This window comes from Ictidomys tridecemlineatus, chromosome 14, assembly GCF_052094955.1.
Source record: "Ictidomys tridecemlineatus isolate mIctTri1 chromosome 14, mIctTri1.hap1, whole genome shotgun sequence".
Classification (NCBI taxonomy): domain Eukaryota; kingdom Metazoa; phylum Chordata; class Mammalia; order Rodentia; family Sciuridae; genus Ictidomys; species Ictidomys tridecemlineatus.
The window spans coordinates 64523317-64545547 of NC_135490.1; the positions used below are offsets into that span (position 1 = coordinate 64523317).

At 35.6% G+C, this 22231-nt stretch overlaps 1 protein-coding gene across 1 annotated transcript in view; it reads left to right on the plus strand.

Moving 5' to 3' along the window:
• Positions 1–605: 605 nt before the first annotated feature.
• The window catches only part of LOC101971294 (disintegrin and metalloproteinase domain-containing protein 18), a 142841-nt gene continuing 121215 nt past the window's right edge, over positions 606–22231 (plus strand). The window contains exons 1-2 of the mRNA XM_078031361.1: positions 606–660; positions 1214–1290. Of these exons, the coding sequence (XP_077887487.1) occupies positions 606–660; positions 1214–1290 (132 nt within the window). The remainder of the gene's footprint in view (positions 661–1213; positions 1291–22231) is intronic.

Sequence of the window (22231 nt, forward strand, 5' to 3'; positions counted from 1 at the left end):
TAGAGCAATTGTAAATGATGCTGTACTTTCTGTTTTGGTTTCCATTTGTTCAACGTTAATACATGTATATGCAATTGATTTTTTTGTTGTATTTAGTAACATAATTGAATTTACTTTTATTACTGATGTTTTTGGTAAATTTGATCTAGATATATGTAAATATATACATATATATTCCTTATTTGTCAAGATAATAAGTTATTAAGTCAACAGCATGTAGAAAATGGCTAGTAATAGTAATTGACATTTCCAGCTTGCTCTTCCTCCTCCACAGTAAATACCACCTATGAGAAAACTGGTATGGTGAAAGGAAATGACCAAAAAAAGAGAATCATGCTTCTTTCCCCCTTTATCCCTACTGAGGAATTTAAACAATTTAAATTCATTTACAACAACTGAGTTGCTCACAAATGTGCATTTTGTTTCCTTTCCCTTCCCTATGGAAGCCAGGGAACCTCCCAGGAACCACAGTCCTCACCCGCAAAGGCCCTCACAGCAAACTGTCCTCCCAAGATGCAGCGAGCCAGGGCCCGGGGCTTTCCCGCGAGACTTGTGTCTGCCCAACGGTCTTCTTCCGCGGCTGTGCGCCCCTGCTCTGACCAGCCATGTTCCTTCTCTTTGCACTCTTTGCTGAGCTTGGAATGCTGCAGGCCAGCCGGGGTAAGCCATACCATGCCAGCTGCCCTGTTCCTTCTCCTTTCCTTCAGAGAAATGCCTGGCTCCTCCTGGGGAAAATTTTCCCGTAGTAGCTCTGATACCTGTCCACACCACTGTGTAGATTCCCTGCTGGTGCTTTTCTCCATATTACCCCACCCCACCCCCGACCAGGCCCTGCGAACCCAGCACCTTAGCCCTAACTCAGCAGCAGACACCTGCTACTCTTCCAGGGTCAGCTCACCTTGTGATGGAAGGTGCAGGTTGAATGTGCACTGCCCTCAGTTTAATCCTCAGAGTCCTGAAGGAAACTACTTTCAACGTGATTCTGAGAAGGAATACAAAGATCCTGTAGCACTGCAGTATCTAATTGTGTCTGAGCCACTTCCAAAGTGTCCTTGCAAATCCATTGCAAGCTCAGCATGAAAAGCGTGGGCACATAAAATTAGCAGTTTTAGACCTCAGGGTATGCTCTGGTTAAGAACACTTACTTGACTGAGACCATTTCTGATGAGAGGAAAAAAATAAAATACAACAAAAAAGCATGTTCTTATTGCAGATTCTGAAGGAATATTCCTGCATCTCACAGTGCCACAAAAGATAAGCTCAAATGAGAGTGAAGTTTCAGAGCGGAAGGTGAGTGATCAAAAATATTTGTTTTATGTTTAACATTTTAAAGTTAAGTACTCTCTGGTAAAAGAAATTGGAAAAAAAAAGGTTTCCTTCTATAAAAACAAGCAAACAACAAGAATAAGAACAACAACAACAACAACAAACAAATAAAAATAGTTAAAATGTTTTATATTACAAACTGGAAGTCACTACAAACACTATAGAGTTTAGATTTCTATGTGGTTAGAATTGTGGGGCCAATATACATTAACCCTCTGAAAATGTAAGAAAAACAATTAAAATTCCATTAACTATTTTGGCAATCAGTATTGGAACTTATTATGATTATCACCTACTAATAAATAATTATAATAAAAATAAGTAAAATATATAAGAAGTTACATTTGAGAATCACAATAGAATTACTTCTCCTTTAGAGAAGTTATAAAATACTTTCTTATATTAATTTCATTAATGCTCATAATTGCTTCCAAAGTAGGTGATGTAAAAATACATATGTGGAGGTATATTTATGATATATGTGTGATATATATATTATATATATATATATATAGTTGTTTTGTTAAAAGAAAACTAGAAAAAGTTGAAGATATCAAAGCTACAAGTATCAAGACTTACAGTCTAATCTTTAATTTCTGCTGAAAAATATATTACATGTTATTGTCTCCATTTTTTTCTTATTGCTCTTGTACAGAGTCACTGCATTACCATTTTAAACTTCTGATTTCTTCCTATTAATAAGTATATAACAGCTATTCAGGACATGGAATAATTTTCCTAGTACAAGATCTGAAGATTTCAATACTTGTCCATATTTTTGATGTATTTTATTCAGAACTATTGAAGCCATTTTTACTGTGATAGGGTACATTTTATGTTTTTAAGCTTAATTGAAGTATAATTGATATAAAAATACATATGTCAAAGGTAAACATTTCAATGAGTTTGAACAGATACATACATCTGTGATACAATTATAGCAATTAATTAATTGTTATTTAAATGTTATTTAATGTTTAATTGTTAGCATTTATCACCTCCCAAACTTTCCTTGTGTACCTCTTTGTGTGTGGTAAGAATATGAGCTATACCCTATTAACAAGTGTTTATGTGCAGTATAGTTTACTATAGACAACTCTTATGTTGTACAGCATCTCTCTAGAACCGTTTCATTTTGCATAACTCTAACTTTATAATCATTGAGCAAGAATTCTCTATTTCCCTCTCAAAGTACACCCTGTCAACCATTCGGCTCCCCATTTGTCTGAGTTTGACAATCCTAGGTAACTCATATAAGTGGAATCTTGGGGAGTCTTTATAATTCTGTGTCTGCTTATTTCACTTAACATAGTGAAAATAGTGTCATCCAGGTTCATCTATGTTGTATACATATTAGGATTTCCTTCTTCATTAAGGACAAATGATATTTTATTATATGATGATAGTATTTTTTTCTTTGTTTATCTGTCCATACATATTGGGTTTGATTTCGTATCTTGACTGTTGTGAATAATGTTGAAATGTCCAAGGGATGGCAGATAAGATCTTCAAGGTCCTTTTCAGGTTTTCCACATAAATAGCCATAAGTTGCATTGATGTATTGTATAGTAGTCGTTATGGTTCAGATATGAGGCGTCCCCTGAAAACCCTTTGTGAAAGGAAATAAGTTAAGGAATGTTCAGAGCTGAAATGATTAGATTATGAGTTCTATGACTTCATTAATAAATTAATTAATTTGATGGACTAATAATTTGAAGGCAGGTAGGGTCTGGCTGAAAAAAGTAGGTCCATGGGAACATGGCCTGTCCATGGCCTCCTCCCACTCCCCTTTCCTGGCTACCATGGTATGAGCCGTTTTCTCCACCACACTCTTCTGCTATGATGTTCTGCCTCACTCAAGCCCAGAGTGATGGAGTTGGCCTAGGATGGACTGACACATCTGAAACCATGACCCCCAAATAAACCTTTTTGTCTTCTAAGTTATCCTTGTCAGATATTTTGGTTACAGCAACAGAAAATTAACACAGTAGTTCTATTTTTAATATTTTGAGGTACCTAAATATTGTTTTTCATAGTGATTGCCCCATTCTTTATTCTTTATTATGAGAATTCCAGTTTCTTTACATCCTCACAAAATTTGTTACTTTTGTATTTTTAAATTTTGATAGTAACCATTCTAACTGATTTGAGTTATGTTTTACTGTACCTTTGAGACTGCATTTCTATGATAATACAAATTTTCTTATTGATGATCATTTGTATTATTTTTTTACACAGAACTCTACCTTTCCTTCATTACCCATTGTCTAATCTAATGAACTTATATTCTTCTCCTCCCTACCCTGACTTGTTGTAGGTTAGCATGCACATATCAGAGAGAACATTTGGCCTTTTTTGGGGGGGGTATTGTCTTACTTCCAGATGCATCCATTTACCAGTAAATGTCATAAAGTCATTCTTTTTAAAACTGAGTAATATTCGACTGTGTACATGTGTATATATACCACACTGTCTTCACCCATGCCTCTGTTGAAGGGCATATAGGCTGGTTACATAGCTTAGATACTGTGAATTGAGCTGCTGTAAACATCTATGTTGCTGCATCATGGTGCTAGGCTGATTTTAAATCCTTCAGATATATAACAAAGAGTGGGATGAGTGGATCAAATGGTGGTTCCATTCCAGTGTTTTGCAGAATCTTCATATTGCTTTCCAGAGTGGTTGAACCAATTTGTAATCCCACCAGCAATGTATAATATGTACCTTTTCCCCACCTCTTTAACAACATTTATTGTTCCTTTATTCTTTACACTTGTCATTCTGACTGGGGTAAGATGGGATCTCAGTGTGGTTTTAATTTGTGTTTATCTAATTGGTATAGATGTTGAACATTTTTAAATATATTTGTTGACCATTCATGTTTGTTCTGTGAACTGCCTGTTCAGTTCCTTTGCCCATTTATTGATAGGGTTGTTTGTTTTTTTTTTTGGTGTTAAGTTGTTGTAGGGACGGAGGAGGCAATGCACCAAAGATAGCAGGAAACAGTTTTATTTGGCTTCAGCCAGGTTCAGAGGGAACAGCTTTCGCACTAATCAATCAATGCCCTGAACCCCAACCCAAGTTCAAGTAGTTTCAGAATTTTTTACCCAGCATGTAAGGGGAGGGGCTCAAAAGTTCACAGTCTTCAGAAGTTCACATGAAAGCAGTTTTTTCTTTCGTTGTTCTGGGAAATGTAACCCTTCAAGGACAACACCTGAGAAGGGGAGAGCAGCTTCTCCCCTTTCTTTCCTCCTCCCTACCAGCTGTCACCATGGAGCCCAGTTGGTAACTTCTGTTAGGAATGTAGACATCTCTGTGAAGCCCAGCTCAAGGCCAGAGGCCTTATTTACATATTTCTAGAAACTACTATACTGGATAAATGTTTGTAAAAAACTTGGAAGGGGGTGTCTAGCACCTGGAGTGCTGATTTCTGCCATGCTAGTGGCCAAATAAAATAGGGCAACATGAAGATAGGAAGTTTATCTACATTGAGCTCTTTTGTAGAGACTCTTTTGTTGACAGTCCTAAAATTAGCCATGGTGAAGATTTCGGAGAAGCCCAGTTAAGATTTTCTTTGGAGAAAGGGGGTACCACTGTAAAGTTTTTGTGTTCTTTATAGGTACTGGAGATTAACCCTCTATCTGAGGTACAGGTGGCAAAGGTTTTCTCCCAATCTATAGGTTCTGTCTTCATGTTCTTGATTGTTTCTTTTACTATAAAGAAGCTTTTTAGTTTGATCCTGTCCTGCTTTTACTTCATGAACTTTAGGAGTCTTGTTGAGGAAGTCAGTTCCTAAGATAACATAATAGTTTTGGGCCTATATTTTCTTCTAGTAGGTGCTAGAAGAAATGTTCTTGATTCATGATCCATGTTGAGTTGAGTTTTGTGCAGATAGGGGTTCAGTTTTATTCTGCTACATATGGGTTTTCAGTTTTCTCTGCACAATTTGTTGAAGGGGCTATTTTTTCTCCAATGTATGTTTATAGTTTCCTCATCTAGTATGAGATAACTGTATATATATGTGGGTTTGACTCTGTACCTTCCATTCTGTTCCATTGGTCTTCATATGTGTTTTGGTGCTAATACCATGCCTTTTTTGTTTATACCTCTGTAATATAATTTAAGGTCTGAAATGGACATGCCTCCTGATTCACTTTTCTTGCTGAGGATTGTATTAGCTATTCTGGCCTCTTATTTTTCCAAATGAATTCCATGACTGCTTCTTTTATTTCTATGAAGAATGTCATTGGACTTTTGATGATATTCACCTTAAATCTCTATTGTACTTTTGGTAGTATGGTCATTTAGACAATACTAATTCTGCCTATCCAAGAACATGGGAATTCTTTCCATCTTCTTTGATCTTCTTCAATTTCTTTCTTTAGCACACTGTAGTTTTCATTGTAGAGGTCTTTCCCCTCTTTTAACTCCCAAGTTGTTTTTTTTTTTTGAGGCTATTGTGAATGGGATCATTTTCTTAATTGCTCTTTCAGTTGATTCATCAATGGTATATAGAAACATAATTAATTTATGGGTGTTAATTTTATATCTTGCTACTTTGAGGAATTCATTTGAGTTCAAGGAGGTTTCTGGTAGACCATGGGTCTTCTGTATGTAGAATCATGTTGTGAGTGAACAAAGGTAGTTTGAGCTATTCTTTTCACATTTGAATCCTTTAATTTCTTTCTTTAGTGTGATTGCTCTGGATAGAGTTTTAAGGACTGTTAAATAGAAGTGGTGAAAGAAGGAATCCCTGTCTTGTTCCAGTTTTTAGAGGAAATGCTTTCAGGTTTTCTCCATTTAAAATGTTGTAGACCTTGGGTTTAGCATATATAACTTTTAAAATATTGAGTCATGTTCCCACTACCCCAGTTTTTCTACTGTTTTGAAAATGAATGAATGCTGTATTTTATCAAATGCATTCTCTGCATCCATTAAGATAATCATTTGTTTCTTGTCTTTAAGACTATTGGTTTGATGAATTACATTTATTGATTTCCATATATTGAACCAAACTTGCATTCCTGGGATGAACCCTACTTGATCATGTTGTACTATAGTTTCAATATGTTTCTGTATGTGATTTATGAGTATTAAAATTGTTGCATCTATGTTCATTAGGGATATTAGTCTGAAGTTTTCTTTCCTTGATGTGTCTTTGTCTGATTTTGGTATCAGGTTGATACTAGCTTCATAGAATAAATTTGGAAGGGTTCCCTTCTTTTCTATTTCATGGAATAGTTTGAGTAGGATTGGGTTATTTCTTCTTTGAGAGTCAGAAAGAACTTGGCTGAGAATCCATTGGTTCCTGTGTTTTTCTTTGTTGGTATGCTTTCTATGGTGTCTTTCATTTTATTGCTTGAAATAGATCTGTTGAAATTTTATATTTCCTCCTTGGTCAATTTGGGTAGGACATATTTCTTTATAAATTTGTCTATGTCTTCAAGATCTTCTATTTCATTGGAGTACAAATTTTCAAAATAGTTTCTGAGTTTCCTCTGTATTTCAGTAGTGTTCATGGTTATATTCCTTTTTCATCACAAATTTTAGTACTTTAAAGTTTTTTTTTCCTCTTTAATTTGCTTAGCTTGGCTAGGAGTTCATCAGTTTTATTTTTTCAAAGAACCAAATTGTTAGTTTGTTGTTTTTTGAGTGTGGTGTGTTTTTTGTTTTGTTTTGTTTTTGATTTGTTGTTTTTTGAGTGTGGTGTTTTTTTATTTGTTTATTTGTTTTTGTTTTTTTTTTTGTGTGTGTGTGTGTTTCAATTTCATTGACTTTGGCTCTGAATTTAATTGTTTTCTGTTTTATGCTGCTTTGGTGTTGATTTGTTCTTTCTCTAGGGCCTGAAGATGCAATGTTAGAATATTTGGTGACTTGGTATTTTTTAAATGAATGAGTACAATTCTGTGCACTTTCTTGTGGCACACACCTATAGTCCCTGTGGCTCAGGAGGTTGAGATAGGAGGATCACAAGTTCAGAGCCAGCCTCAGCAATGGTGAGACACTAAGCAACTCAGTGAGGCCCTGTCTCTAAATAAAATACAAAAAAGGCCTGGGGATGTGGCTTAGTGGTTGAGTGCTCCTGAGTTCCATCACCAGTCCCCCTGGACCCCCAAAAAAGAACTGGTTTATAAAAATTTTTAATTTTAATTTGTTATATATGACAACAGGATGCATTACAATTTGTATTACACAAATAGAACACAATTTTTCATATCTGTGGTTGTACACAAAGTAGAGTCACATCTTTTGTGTCATCATACGTGTACTTAGGGTAATGATGACCATCACATTCCACCAACTTTCCTACCCCGTGCCTCCTTCCTTCCCCCCTGTCCCTTTTTTTCTTGGCCCTATCTAGAGTTCATTTAATACTCCCATCCCACCACCCCAGCAGTGTATTATGGATCAGCATCCTCAGAGAAATCATTTGACATTTGGTTTTGGGGGATTGGCTAATTTCACAAGCATTATATTCTCCAGCTCCATCCTTTTACCTGCAAATGCCATGATTTATTCTCTTATAATGCTGAATAATATTCTATTGTGTATATAGACCAGGTTTTCTCTATCCATTCATCTACTAAAGGTCATCTAGGTTGTTCCATAGTTTAGCTATTGTGAACTGTGCTTCAATAAACATTGATGTGGCAGTGTCCCTGTAGTATGGTGTTTTTAAGTCTTTTGGGTATAGACTGAGAAGTGGGATAGCTGGGTCAAATGGTGGGTTCATTTCCAGTTTTCCAGGGATTCTCCATATTTCATTATATATTAACTGCACCAATTGCGAGTCTTATCAGCAATGTATGAATGTGCCTTTTTCTCCATATCCTCACCAACATTTATTGTTGTTTGTATGCATAAAAGCTTCTGCTGCAGTCCAGCTGCAGCAAAATAACCCGGGGGTGATGAGGAACTTGTGTAGATTGATACAGCAGGAGTGGGAGCCATTTATTGTAGGACAACAGAGGTATTTATACATTCCACACAGCTTATCTAATTAACATAAACTAGATACAGCAGTCATTGCTGGTATAATTTTTCCGAGGGCTTCTTGCATGGAGCCATCAATTGGCTTGGTATTGTGGCATTTTGTATCTTCCCCTTCTGCTTGTAGCAGATTGTTTATGGTGTTTGTGTAAAAACCACTATGGTCATTATTTAAATTAAACAAAAAGGGGAAATGTTAGAGTCTGTAAACAGGTCTGGATGGCGCCTGGCATTTTGCAAGAGGGAGTGGTTAATGTTAAAGTCTGTAATCAAGTCTGGATGGCACCTGGCTAAATACCAGAGGGAGTGGTTTGTGAAGTCAGGCCAGCTAGCCATTAAGTATGGAGATTTCTCATTGGTTGACTGCTGTATCTAGTTTATGTTAATTAGATAAGCTGTGTGGAATGTATAAATACCTCTGTTGTCCTACAATAAATGGCTCCCACTCCTGCTGTATCAATCTACACAAGTTCCTCCTCTCCCCACCACCCCTTATTTTGCTCCAGCTGGACTGTGGCAGCTTCCAATCTGACTGGAGTAAGATGAAATCTTAGAGTATTTTTGAGTTGCATTTCTCTAATTGCTAGAGATTTGAACATTGTTTCATGTATTTGTTGACCGATTGTATATCTTCTAAGAAGTATCTGTTCAGTTCCTTGGCCCATTTATTGATTGGATTATTTGTGCTCTGGGTGTTAAGATTTTTGACTCCTTTATATATTCTCGAGATTAGTGCCCTATTAGATGTGTGTATGGTAAGAATTTGTTCCCAATTAGTAGGCCCTCTATTAACCTCACTGATTCGGTTTTTTTGTTTTTTATTGCTGAGAAGAAGCTTTATAGTTTGAATCCACCCATTTATTGATTGTTGATATTAATTCTTCTGCTATAGGAGTTAATAAGTTAAAGAAGTTGAGGCCTAATTTGACATGATGGAGATTTTGGCCTACTTTTTATTCTAATAGATACAGGGTCTCTGGTTTAATTCCTAGGTCCTTGATCCACTTTGAGTTGAGTTTAGTGCATGGTGAGAGATAGGGGTTTAATTTCATTTTGTTGCTTATGTGTTTCCAATTTTCCCAGCACCATTTGTTGAAGAGGCCATCTTTTCTCCAATGAACATTTTTGATGCCTTTGTCAAATATAAGATCACTGTAATTATGTGGGTTAGTCTCTGTGATGTCTATTCTGTACCATTGGTCTACTAGTCTATTTTGGCACAAATACCATTCTGTTTTTGTTACTATTGCTCTGAGTATAGTTTAAGATCTGGGATTGTGATGCCACCTGCTTCACTCTTCTTGCTAAGGATTTCTTTAGCTATTCTGGGTCTCTTATTTTTCCAGATGAATTTCATGACTTCTCTTTCTATTTCTATGAGGAATAATATTAAATATGTATAGTGCTTTTGGTAGTATGGTCATTTTGACAAAATTAATTCTGCCTATCCAAGAGCAAGGTAGATCCTTTCATCTTCTAAGGTCTTCTTTGATTTCTTTCTTTAGGGTTCTATAATTTTTATTATATAGATCTTTCACCTCTTTTGTTAAGTTAATTCCCAAGTATTTTATTTTATTTTATTTTTTGAGGCTATTGAGAATGGGATAGTTTTCCTCACTTCCCTCTCAGAGTAGTTTTCACTGGTATACAGAAATGCCTTTGATTTACGGGTGTTGATTTTATATTCTGCTATTTTGCTGAATTCATTTACTAGTTCCAGAAGTTTTCATGTGGAATTTTTTGGGGTCTTCTAGGTATATAACCATATTCTTGACAAATAGTGCTAGTTTTAGTTCTTCTTTACCTATCTGTATTTCTTTCATCTGTCTAATTGCTCTCACCAGTCTTTAAAGAACTGTGTTAAATAGAAGTGGTGAAAGAGGGCATCCCTGTCTTGTTCCAGCTTTTAGAGGGAATGCTTTCAAGTTTTCTCCATTTAGGATGATATTGGCCTGGGGCTTAGCTTAGATAGCTTTTACAATATTGAGATATGCTCCTGTTATCTCTAGTTTTTCTAGTGTTTTTAACATAAAGGGGTGCTATATTTTGTCAAAAGTTTTTTTTTCTGTATCTTCTGAAATGATTATATGGTTCTTATCTTTAAAGGCTATTGATGTGATGAATTACATTTATTGTTTAAATGTAATTTAAACAATAAATGTATATGTTTATCCATATGTTTAAAACAACATTGTTTAAAACAACAATGTTTAAAACAACATTGCATATGTTTAAAACAATCCATATGTTTAAAACATATGTTTAAATCCATATGTTTAAAACAACATTGCATCCTTGGGGCAATCCCACTTGATCATTGTGCATGATCTTTTTTGATCTATTTTTCCATTGGTTTGGCCAGAATTTTATTGAGAATTTTTGCATCTGTATTCATTAGAGATATTGGTCTGCAGTTTTCTTTTTTTGATGTGTCTTTTCCTGGTTTTGGAAACAAAGTGATATTGGCCTGATAATATGAGTTTGGAACTGCTCCCTCTTTTTCTATTTTCTGAAATAAATTGAAGAGTATTGGTATTAATTCTTATTCAAAGACCTTGTAGAACTCAGCTGTGTATCCATCCAGTCGTGGGCTTTTCTTGGTTGGTAGGCTTCTGATGGTGTCTTCTATATCATCATTTGAACTTGATCTGTGTAAATTGTGTATATCATCCTGATTCAATTTTCGCAAATCATATGACTCTAGAAATTTGTTTATGCCTTTTATATTTTCTATTTTATTGGAGTATAAGTTTTCAAAATAATTTCTAATTACCTTCTGTATTTCTGTAGTGTCTGTTGTGATATTGACTTTTTCATCACATATGTAAGAAATTTGAGTTTTCTCTCTACTCTTGGTTAGCATGGCTAAGAGTCTATCAATTTTATTTATTTTTTCAAAGAACCAACTTTTTGTTTTGTCAATTTTTCAATTGTTTCTTTTGTTCAATTTCATTGATTTCAGTTCTGATTTTAATTAGCTCCTGTCTTCTATTGCTTTTGATGTAGATTTGCTCTTCTTTTTCTAGGGCTTTGTGAAGTAATGCTAAGTCATTTATTTGTTGACTTTTTCTTATTTTAAAGAATGAACTCCATGCAATGAACTTTCCTCTTAGAACTGTCTTTATAGTGTCTCAGAGATTTTTATACATTGTATCTGTGTTCTAATTCACCTCTAAATTTTTTTAAATCTACTCTTTGATGTATTCTGCAATTCATTCTTCATTCAGTGGCATATTATTTAGTCTCCAAGTGTTGGAGTATCTTTTATTTCTTATTTTATCAATTATTTATAATTTCATTCCATTATTATCTGATAAACTTCAGGGTAGTATCTCTACTTTTTTATATTTGCTAAGAGTTGCTTTGTGACATAATATATGGCCTATTTTAGAGAAGAATCCATATGCTCCTGAGAAGAAAGTGTATTCACTTGTTTAAGGATGAAATATTTTTCCATATGTCAGCTAAGTCTAAGTTATTGATTGTATTCTTGAATTCTGTAGTTTCTTTGTTCAGATTTTGTTTGGAAGATCTATCCAGTGGTGAAATAGGTGTGTTAAAGTCACCCAAAATTATTGTGCTGTGATGTTTTTGACTCTTGAACTTGAGAATCATTTGTTTGATGAAGGTAGATGCTGAATTATTTGGTGTATAGTTCTCTTCAGCAGTATGTTGTGTCTGTCATTATCATTTTGATTAACTTTAGCTTGAAGTATACTTTATTTGATGTGAGGATGGAAACCCCTGCTTGCTTCCGCAGCCCATGTGAGTGGTATGATTTTTCTTAATTTTTACCTGCAGTCTGTGGATGTCTTTTCCTATGAGATGAATCTGTGGAAAGCAGCATATTGTTGGGTCTTTTTTTTTATCCAATATGCTAGCCTATGTCTTTTGATTAGTAAGTTTAGGCCATTAACATTCAGGTTTATTATTTAGATAAGATTTGTATACCCAGCTAGTTTTGTTTATTTTTGGTAGTTAATCTGACTTGGTTTCTCCTCTAATTACGTTTTCCATTTTAATGTGCCTTGGTGTAAATCTGTTGTAATTTTGTACACTTGGTGTCCTGTTAGCCTCTTGTATTTGGTTTTCCAAATCATTCTTTATGTTTGGGAAGTTTTCTAATATTATTCCTTTGACAAGATTGTGCATTTCTTTGGTTTGAAACTGTGTCTTCATTATCTTATGTTGATGTTGTGTCTTCCAAGTGATCTTGTCTGTTGGTAATGATTCTATTCAGTTGTGTTTTTTTTTTTTTTTTTTGCAGGGGATGGGTTACTGTTTTCTTCATGTAAAGGATTTCTGGGTTTTTTTTTTCAGAATCTATCTCTTTCTCGAAGTAATCTTTTGATACCTGTATTTGCTCTCTTATCTCTTTGTTGGAGTGATCAATTTTTGCCTGTATTTGCTCATTAAAGTCATCCTTTAATTCACATATCATTTTAATTATTAACGTTCTGAACTCCTTCTCTGATATTTCATCAACTGCACTGTCCATAGGTTCTCTTATTATAGTATCTTGGTTTGTTTGGGGCACTTTCCTCCTTTGTTTTTTCATGTTGTCTGTGTGTCTTACTTTCTTGCAGTGTGGATCTGAGATATTACAGTTTCTGCCCTATATTCTTGTAGTACCTGTGTATATTGTCTGTCCCTCACCTTGATGTTGGGCTTCCAGACCCTTCTGGTGTCCCTCAATGTATGCTACTGCAACTAAAAGTGGTGGCGGCAATAGCAGAGTAACTCAAGATAATAGTGGAGGTGCCCCAAGATGGATGCCATGTTTTACAGAGATGAGGCTAAAAGGGTGGGCCTTATACTCTTTGGGGATTCCTACTCTGAGAAGCAGCTACTTCTAGTCCCTGTCTGTTGTCAAAAATGTAGGGGATACTGCGTGGGAAAGGCTATGGCAGTGTCTGCATTGTCCCAAGATAGAAGTGGGTTAGGCTTGGGATCCCAGGTGGGGGTGGGAATACTCAGACCTACCCTGGGCCTGGGTCCCATGTATGTTGGTATGGGCAGATCTGGGCCAGTCTGAGTTCCCACGGTAGTCTGCTAGTATGAAGAGGCAGTACTGCTGGTGGCAGGATCGACCTGGGCCTACTGTGCAAGAACTGCTTTAATAGTGTTTCAGGGATGTTGGTATGTTGTGTTGTTATTCTCATATGTCTCTAAGAATTTTTTTTAGTTCAGTCTGGATTTCTTCTTCTATTCATTGATTATTCAGTAGCATATTATTTAGTCTCTAGTGTTTTATCATTGATTCATCCCATTATGATCTGATAGAATGCAAGGTTTTATCTCTTATTTTTTTTGTACTTGCTAAGAGTTGCTTTGTGGCCTAAGATATGGTCTATTTTAGAAAATGTTCAGTGTACTGCTGAAAAGAAAGTGTATTCAGTAATTGATGGATAAAATAGTCTACACATGTCTGTTAAGTTTAAAGTACTAATTGTATTTTTTAATTCTGTAGCTTCTTTAGTTAGTTTTTGTTAGGAAGATCTATCCAGAAATGAGAGAGGCATGTTAAAATCACCCAATATTATTGTGTTGTGGTCTATTTGATTCTTGAAATTGAGAATTTGTCTGATGTATGTAGATGCTGCATTGTTTGGGGTATAAATATTTATGACTATTATTTATTGTTGTTGTATAATTTCCTTAAGCAATAAAAAAGCCCTTGTTTGTCTCTTCTGATCATCTTTGGCTTGAAGTCCACTTTATTTGATATCAGGATAGATATGAGGATAAAAACTCCTCCTTGTTTATGAGATCCATGTGAATGATGTGTTTTTCCCCATTCTTTTATCTGCAGTCTGTGGATATCTTTACCTTTGAGGTGACTCTCTTGGAGATAGCATATTTTTGGGTCTTGACTTTCAATCCAATATACTTGTCTATATCTTTGGGTTGATGAGTTTAGGCTATTTATACTCAATGTTATTTTTGAGTATGATTTTTATTTCCTGGCATTTTGATTTGTTTCTGGTTTTTAATTTGTATTAGATTATTTTTGATTGACTATTCTAGTATAGTTCCTCTCTTTGATGATTTTAAATTTTATTTTTATTTCTTCTTTATGAAATATATTGAGTATATTTTGTAGTGCAGGCTTTATAATTGTGAATTCTTTTAACTTTTGTTTAACATGGAAAGTTTTTATTTTATCATCAAATCTGAAGATTAGTTTTGCTGATCCTAGTATTCTTGGTTGACATCCATTTTCTATTAGAGCTTGGTATATATTGTTTCAGGACCTCCTAGCTTTTAGGATCTGAGTTGAGAAATCAGCTGAAATACAGATTGGTCTACCTCTAAATGTGACCAGGCATTTTTCACTAGCAGCATTTAAAATTCTACCCTTTTTCACTATGTTAGGCATTTTCATAATAATGTGAATTGGTGTTGGTCTGTTTTAGTTTTATATATTTGGAATCCTATAAGCCTCTTGTATTTGATTTTCCATTTTATTTTTAAGGTATGGGAAGCTTTTCTATATTATTTCTTTGAAAAGTTCATGCATTTCTTTGGTTTGTATTTCTGAGCCTTTATCTATCCCAATCCATCTTAAACTTGTTCTTTTCACCTTATCCCATATTTCTTGGAAGTTCTATTCATGGTCCCTCATATTTTCTCCATGTTTACCTTTATGTTTAAGATTATATATATTTTCTTTGTTGTCTGAAACTCTGTCTGCCAAATGGTACAGTATTTGGTGATGCTTTTCATTGAATTTTTAATTTGGTTTATTGATTTCTTCATTTCAAATATTTGTTTGATTTTTTCAGTATCTCTATCTCTTTATTTAAATAATCTTTCACTTCCTGTATTACTTCCTATGTTTTATCTCTGATTTTACTCTTTACATTGTCTTTTACCTTATAGATCAGTTTAACTATAAACTGTACAAATTCCTTCTCTCCTATTTCTTCTACTATGGAGTCTCTGTATTGTTATTGAGGTATTTTGGTTTGTTTGAGATGGTTTTTCCTCTTGCTTCTTCTTGATGTTTGTCTGTCCATCTAACAGTATGGATCTGAGGCAATAGATTTTCTACTCTGTGAACTTTAGTGTCCCTGAAGGTTTCTAGTACATCTTAGTTTAGAGGGAGATAAATAACAATAACCAATATAATGATATATAGCATTAAACCACATATTCTTGCTATGATATTTTCAACGTTAATTGTTACAATAAGCAAACAATGTAATCAGCTATTGTCCATGGTAAAAAACAGTAAGTTTGCAAAAAGCATTTGCAATTTCTAAAGGCTAACAGAGAGAGATCAGAAGAGCTGTAGGGTGTGATAATTATAGGAGAAGAGGAGACAAATAGAAGATACAAAAAAGGCTAAAGGAAGAGTGATAGAACAATATGTTGTGCCAGGATCTTCTAGCTTTCAGGGTTTGTGTTGAAAAATCTGCCATTATCCTAATTTGTTTACCCCTATATGTAATCTGATTCCTTTCACTTGTGGCTTTTAAAATTCTCTTCTAATTCTGTATGTTGGGAGTTTTGATTATAATGTGTCTTGGTGTGTATCTGTTATGATTTTGCATATTTGGCATCCTGTAGGCTTCTTGGATTTGGATTTCTGTTTTATTCTTCGTCTGAAAAATTTTCTGATATTATTTCTTTGAACAGATTTCTCATTCCTTTGGTTTGGACCTTTATGTCTTCCTCTATCACGATAACTCTTAAATTTGGTCTTTTTATGTTATCCCATATTTCTTGCATGTTCTGCTTGTGGTTTCTTATCATTTTCACTGCACTGTCTACGTTCTTTTCAAGATGATATACTTTATCTTCATTTTCTGATTTCCTGTCTTCTAAGTGGTCTACTTTGTTGGTGATGCTCTTGTTTGAGTTTTTAATTTGGTTTATTATTTCTTTTATTTCAAGGATTTCTGTTTTTTTTTTTTTTTGTATAACCTCTGTCTCCCTGTTGGTGTAATCTTTTGCTTCTTGGATTTGTTTATATAGCTCATTGTCAAAGTGATGTTTCACTGCCTGTTTTTGTTATCTAATGTCTTCTTTGATATCCCCAAACATTTTAACCAATCCTGAAATCTTTCTCTGTCCTTTTTTCTGCTGTAGCTGTCAATTCTTCTAATGATGTGTTGTCTTCAATTGTTTGTGGTATTTTCTTCCCTTGTCTATTCATGTTGCTCATGTTTCTTTCTTTTCAGCTCTGTGGGGCTGGTGTGTTATTGTTTTTACTCTATAGATTTTTAGTGCTCTTGTATGGTTCCATGATCCCTCCTTTGTGGGGAAGGACAATGTTAACAGGTCCTAATATTAACAGTATATCACCTATGAAAACTATTGTTATTAAGTCATTTATAGTTAGTCTCAATGTCCAGAAAAGTTGGATTCATTGGTTATTTAAAATATAATCAGTAGTTTCCTAGAAGGTGTACAGTTTCTGGTGGTGGACAGTGAACTTAAGGTCAGACATAGGATGAAATGCCAAGGGGGAAATATGTGAGGGTAAAATATAGCTTAGGAAACCTGAAGGAGAACTCTAATGAAGAGGGTTATGTCTTCTTTGATATAATGAGAGCAACTAAGAACAGAGCAGGGAGGAAGAGCAGGAGGAAAAGATTAACATTAAACAGAGACATGAGGTCAGAGGGAAAGGGAGAGAAAAGGGAAATTGCATGGAAATAGAAGGAGACCCTCATTGTTATACAAAATTACATATAAGAGGTTATGAGGGGAATGGGAAAAAAAACAAGGAGAGAAATGAATTACAGTAGATGGGGTAGAGAGAGAAGATGGGGGGGATAGGAGAGGATAGGAAAGGTAGCAGAATACAACAATTACTAATAGGGCATTATGTAAAAACGTGGATGTGTAACTGATGTGATTCTGCAATCTGTATTTGGGGTAAAAATGGGAGTTCATAACCCACTTGAATCTAATGTATGAAATATGATATGTCAAGAGCTTTGTAATGTTTTGAACAACCAATAAAAAAAAGGAAAAAAAATTAAATAAAAAAACAGGCTAGAGATATGGCCCAGTGGTTAAGTGCCCCTGTATTTAATCCCTGGCACAAAATAAATAAATAAAAGTTATAAAGACAAAAAAAAAAAAAAAGAAGAGGGTTAGTAGCAGGAGAATAGACAGGTGGTAATTTAGGGTAGACAAGTACTTGGGAGGACAATAGAGTACATAAAGACAAACATACATATTTATTTAGAAAATTACAAGATGTTAAAGTAGTAAAATTTGGAGGGTGAAAGAAGAAGAAAGAGAATCAGAAAAAAGGAAAGAAAGAAGAAAAAAGAGGGGGCCTTATGAAATTCTTCTATATTATATTATTCAGGTGACTCAGTTCTCAAAGTTCTGTTTCATGTAAAGTTATTGGTTTCACGTATGTTGGGACTATGAGGGCCAGAGGATAGAAGGGTAGAGGAGAAAGAAGAAGAATAAAAAGGAAAAAAAAATACTCTTAGAATTCCATTTCCTTCCTGCCTCTCTTGTCTTCCAGTCGGTGGAGTAGCCTATTTTAAGCTGGAGTCTCTGTCCTCAGGGTGGTGTAGGTACCCAGGTGAGAAGACTTGAGACCCCCAAGGCTTCCCAATCCTGGTCTCTCTGATTTGCTCCAGGTTTTAGACCCCTCCCCTCTCTTGCTTTTCAGCTCCCAACTCCTGGACCTCTTGCCCTCAGGCTCCTGCAGATGGGCGGTGCTCTCCTCACACTGTGCTATCCTTCTGCTGAGAGCAGTTTTTGAGCTGGGTTGTCACTGTGCTGATAGCCTTGCCCACCAAAACTGTTGAGAGAGGTTTTCCAAGACGGAGTGGGTCTGCTCCCAGCGCCAGGGTGTCCGGTGAGGTGGGGGAGCTGGGATGGCTTTGTGCTGTGGCTAGCTTGCAGCCCAGTGACCTGCGTGGGAGTGGAGCACAGCTGATTAGGTGATTCTGCTCCAGAGCTTGAGAGCCCTGTGCGCTAGAACTGCGGGCTTTGGGTCCAGAGTCCGGAGTCTTACTAGGACACAGAGGCTCTGATTTCTATACAGGTGGTATCCGCTGTATAGGGGTCCTGTTGCATTGAATTCCATCAAGATGAGACCTTGTGGAGACGCTGCCTGACTGCTTTCTTGGTTTAATTCCACACGGCAGTCAGAAACAGTACCTCCTCTATTCCACCATCTTGGTTCGTCCTAAAAAGAAATTCTTTATGAAAAGGTAAGAAATTTTTTCCTTCAGTGACCAAAATTTCTTAATAGGAATATGTGTTTGTTGTCTCTTCTCAAATGTCTTCCTTTTTATTTCTTCCTGAGGAATGTAGTCTATATGAGAGAATTGGCCACAGGCTGTCAAATCCTTCCTCTTTTTGAGTTGCTTATCAAATTGCCAGTTTGGAGTTTCAAAAATCCTCAGCTCACCTTTTCCACTGTGCTAGGTGGAGTGAACTGGAGTGTGATGTCTGCTCCTCCCTGAGGGTGGAGTCACTGTCTGTTCTTTAAGAGGAGTTCTCATAGACAGAGCTCCTGAAGGGGGGATTTAGGTCAATGTAGGTTTCCTCGTACTTCCTGGAATGGGATTGGTCTGAGGTTTTAAAATCAAGAAACTGTCAGGGCCCAGCCCCTGCAGCCCCACACTGGGTGACTGTCTGATCTTTCCATACCAAGACCCACCAAAGGCCTCCTAAAAATACCAGTTCCCTTTAGACCACTGTTCCTCCACTTTGCCCTTGAAGGCACTGCTCTGGCAAGCATTGATAATGCTGGCAGCAGAGTGGGGGATTTCTTCCTTATCTATTTATATCCAATCTCCTGAGTCCTCAGTCTGCTTTGAATTTCCAGTATTGGTTCTCAGTGAAGTTTCCCCCTTCTTTTCTCCCCCACCACCTTACTGAGAAACTGCTTACCTGGTTTCACACTACAGAATTAGCCTCCTCTATTCTGCTATCTTGAGTATCCTCCAATTATCATACATTTTGGATATCAACTCTTTAACATACATGTGATTTGCAAGTATAAACTATTCCACAAAGCTTTACCTTGAATTTTAGTATATTTTAGGAATCATATAAATGCTTCAAAGGCTTGTAATGCTTTTCTAAAGTATATATGTGGAAACTATATTCCATTATTTATAATTCTAAGAAGCAACTCCCTACCAGTGAATAGATGTTTTCAGGATAAATTTATTTCCTTCTTCCAGATCTTTCTTTCCAAGGACCATCGTGAACACATTTGTTGTTGAACAGATGGTGCATTACTCATTGCACCAAGAGACAATATTTACTACAGTAAACCATGGTTCGTTTCAGTAAAAAGATGTTAGATGGGACTAATAAAATTCTGACTTGTGTTAGGGAATTTTGGGGAACATTTAAGAAACAGACCTTTGTTGTAATTTAGATGTGGTCAGTAGGTATACATAATCCACTTTTATGATGTATCTAAAGTAATATAATTCATGGAAACAGAAAGCAGAATGATGGTTTTCAGGGATTGAGAGACATGGTAAAGGAGAGTTCTTGCTTAATGGGCAAAGTTTGTTTTCAAGATGAAGAAATTCTGGAAAGCTTCAGTACCAAATTGTTAAGATTTTTTTTTAAGTCAAGAAAAATATTGAGCTGAGCTTGGTGACACTTGCCTGTGATCCCAGCTACTTGGCAGTTTGAAGCAGGAGGATTGATTACAAGTTTGAGGCCAATCTCAGCAGCTTTTTGAGACCCTGTCTCAAAATAAAGTTAAAAAAAAACAGGGTCAGAGGATATAATTCAGAGGTAAAGTGCCTCTACTACCCACCCCCAGGACCCCCCAAAAAAGAGAGAAAGAGAAATAAGAGAAAGTTGAAATTGGTCAGCTACATTTTCTGCATCATTTGAGATTAATCATATGGTTTTTATCTTTCTGTCTTTAATGTAATGTGTCATGTGGGCAGATTCATGTATATTAAACTAGCCATCTCTGCCAAGAATATATCCCACTTGATCATGATGTATAGTATTTTAGTGTATTATTGAATATGGCTTGCTAAGATTTAATTGAAGACTTTGACATCAATGTTCATGAGAGATATTGGCCTGTAGGTTTTTGTTGTCTTGTTTTTATTGTTATTTTGTATTTTCCCCTTGAGGCATTTTTGTTTGGCCTAGTTATCAAGATAATTTTGGCCTTGTATTACCTCTTGCTCAGTTATTTTGAAGAGTTTATGAAGAATTGGTAATAATTATTCTTTGAGTGTATGGGAGAATTTAGGATCTTTCTTTTCTGGAAGGTAATTGACTTGTGCTTCATCCTGTCTCCTTCTCTTTCTCTCCTGATTTCCTTTTCTCTTCAAGCTTTTTCTTTCTTTTGATTTAATCTTGAGAAGGTTATTTTTTCTAGGAATTCATCCGTTTCCTCTAAGTTATGCTATATGTTGGCCTATTGTTGTTCATAATAATCTTTTATGGTCATTTATTTGTAAGGCATCTTTGCAATGTCTCCACTTTCATTCTTTTATTTTATATTATTAGAGTCTTCTCCTTTTCTCTTATTCTACCTAGTGGTTTGTAGATCTCATTTATTTTTTGAAAGGATCAATTTTTGGTTTTATTGATTTGTTCTGTGGTTTTGCCTTGTTATGGCAGTTTTGATATAAATTCTATTTATATTTTGATATAAATTCTAATTATTTTGATATAAATTTTGATATAAATTCTAATTACATCCACCTTTCCCCTTTTTGGTTATTCTCTGTGTGGAATATCTTTTTCCATCCTCTCATATAGATATGCTGTACATGTAGTGTAGGCAGGACATAATTGTTTCTTGTTTTTTTCACCTACTCAGCTACTCTCTCTTTGGGTTACAGAGTTTAATTCATTTATAATTAAGGTTATTATTGATAGGGACTTAATTTTGCCATTTTGTCAATTGTTTTCTCGTTGTTTTGTGCAGTTCTTTCTCTTCTGTTATTTTTAACTAATAAAGACATAAGAATTTTAAATATTAATAGGATACCATATTAGGTTTTAATACCTATATGCGTTGTGTAATATTTAAGCTAGATGCTTCTAGCTCCACATTTTTTTATTTCTTTAAAAAACGTTGACTTCAAAGTCCTTTCTTATATCTTTTTTGAAATGCATAGCACATTATTGCTAGAAGAAAAGAAAACACAAATATCTTGCTTTTAAAATGGGCAGTCTAAATTGACTTTCTCAAAACAAAGCATACTAATTGCCCACAAGTATATGAAAAAAATGTTCAAAATCATTGATTAGGGAAACTCAAATTGAAGTCATACTGAGATATTACCTCATCCTAGTAAGTCTGGCTTTTATCAAAAAGACGAAGGGACCCAGGGCACTCAGTGGGACTCTGGAGTTCACTGGTTAGCAATGTCTCATGTCTTTTTTCCTCACATTCTGGTGCAACACTCTTAGTCTGGGAGACTTGTGGATCAAGCTGCTCTCTGGAAGGCACAAATGCTAAGTATTGATGACATTCATATAGGGCTAACTCTGTAGGTGTGTAGAGTATACAGTTGTGGAAGCATGACATTTTCCACCTAGATTTCAAAGAATGCCTTAGAAAGCCTCAGGGCCCAAAGATTTGACTTTTAGGAATGGTATCTCTTCAAGATCCCCATTAGGGTAATGCAGGTGGAGTCCTGATGGTAGCACCTCCTGAGATTTCAGAACTACAAAGCCATCAGTGTGAAATTCCACCCTGTAAGAGCCACTGGCATCTGATTCTCTCCATCTAAAGCTGCTAGGTGAGCTGTGTCCAGCAAAACCACCAGGGCAAACTATTTAGGGCGTTGGGTGTCCAGTCTCTACCTTAGCATGTGCAGAAGGCTGCACATGGAGTCAGAGGTTATTTTCAAGCCTTAAGACTTCATGTTTGCCCTTGAGACATGTTACTCCTTTTCCTTGACTCTTTCTCTGTCTTGGAATTGATTGTCTATCT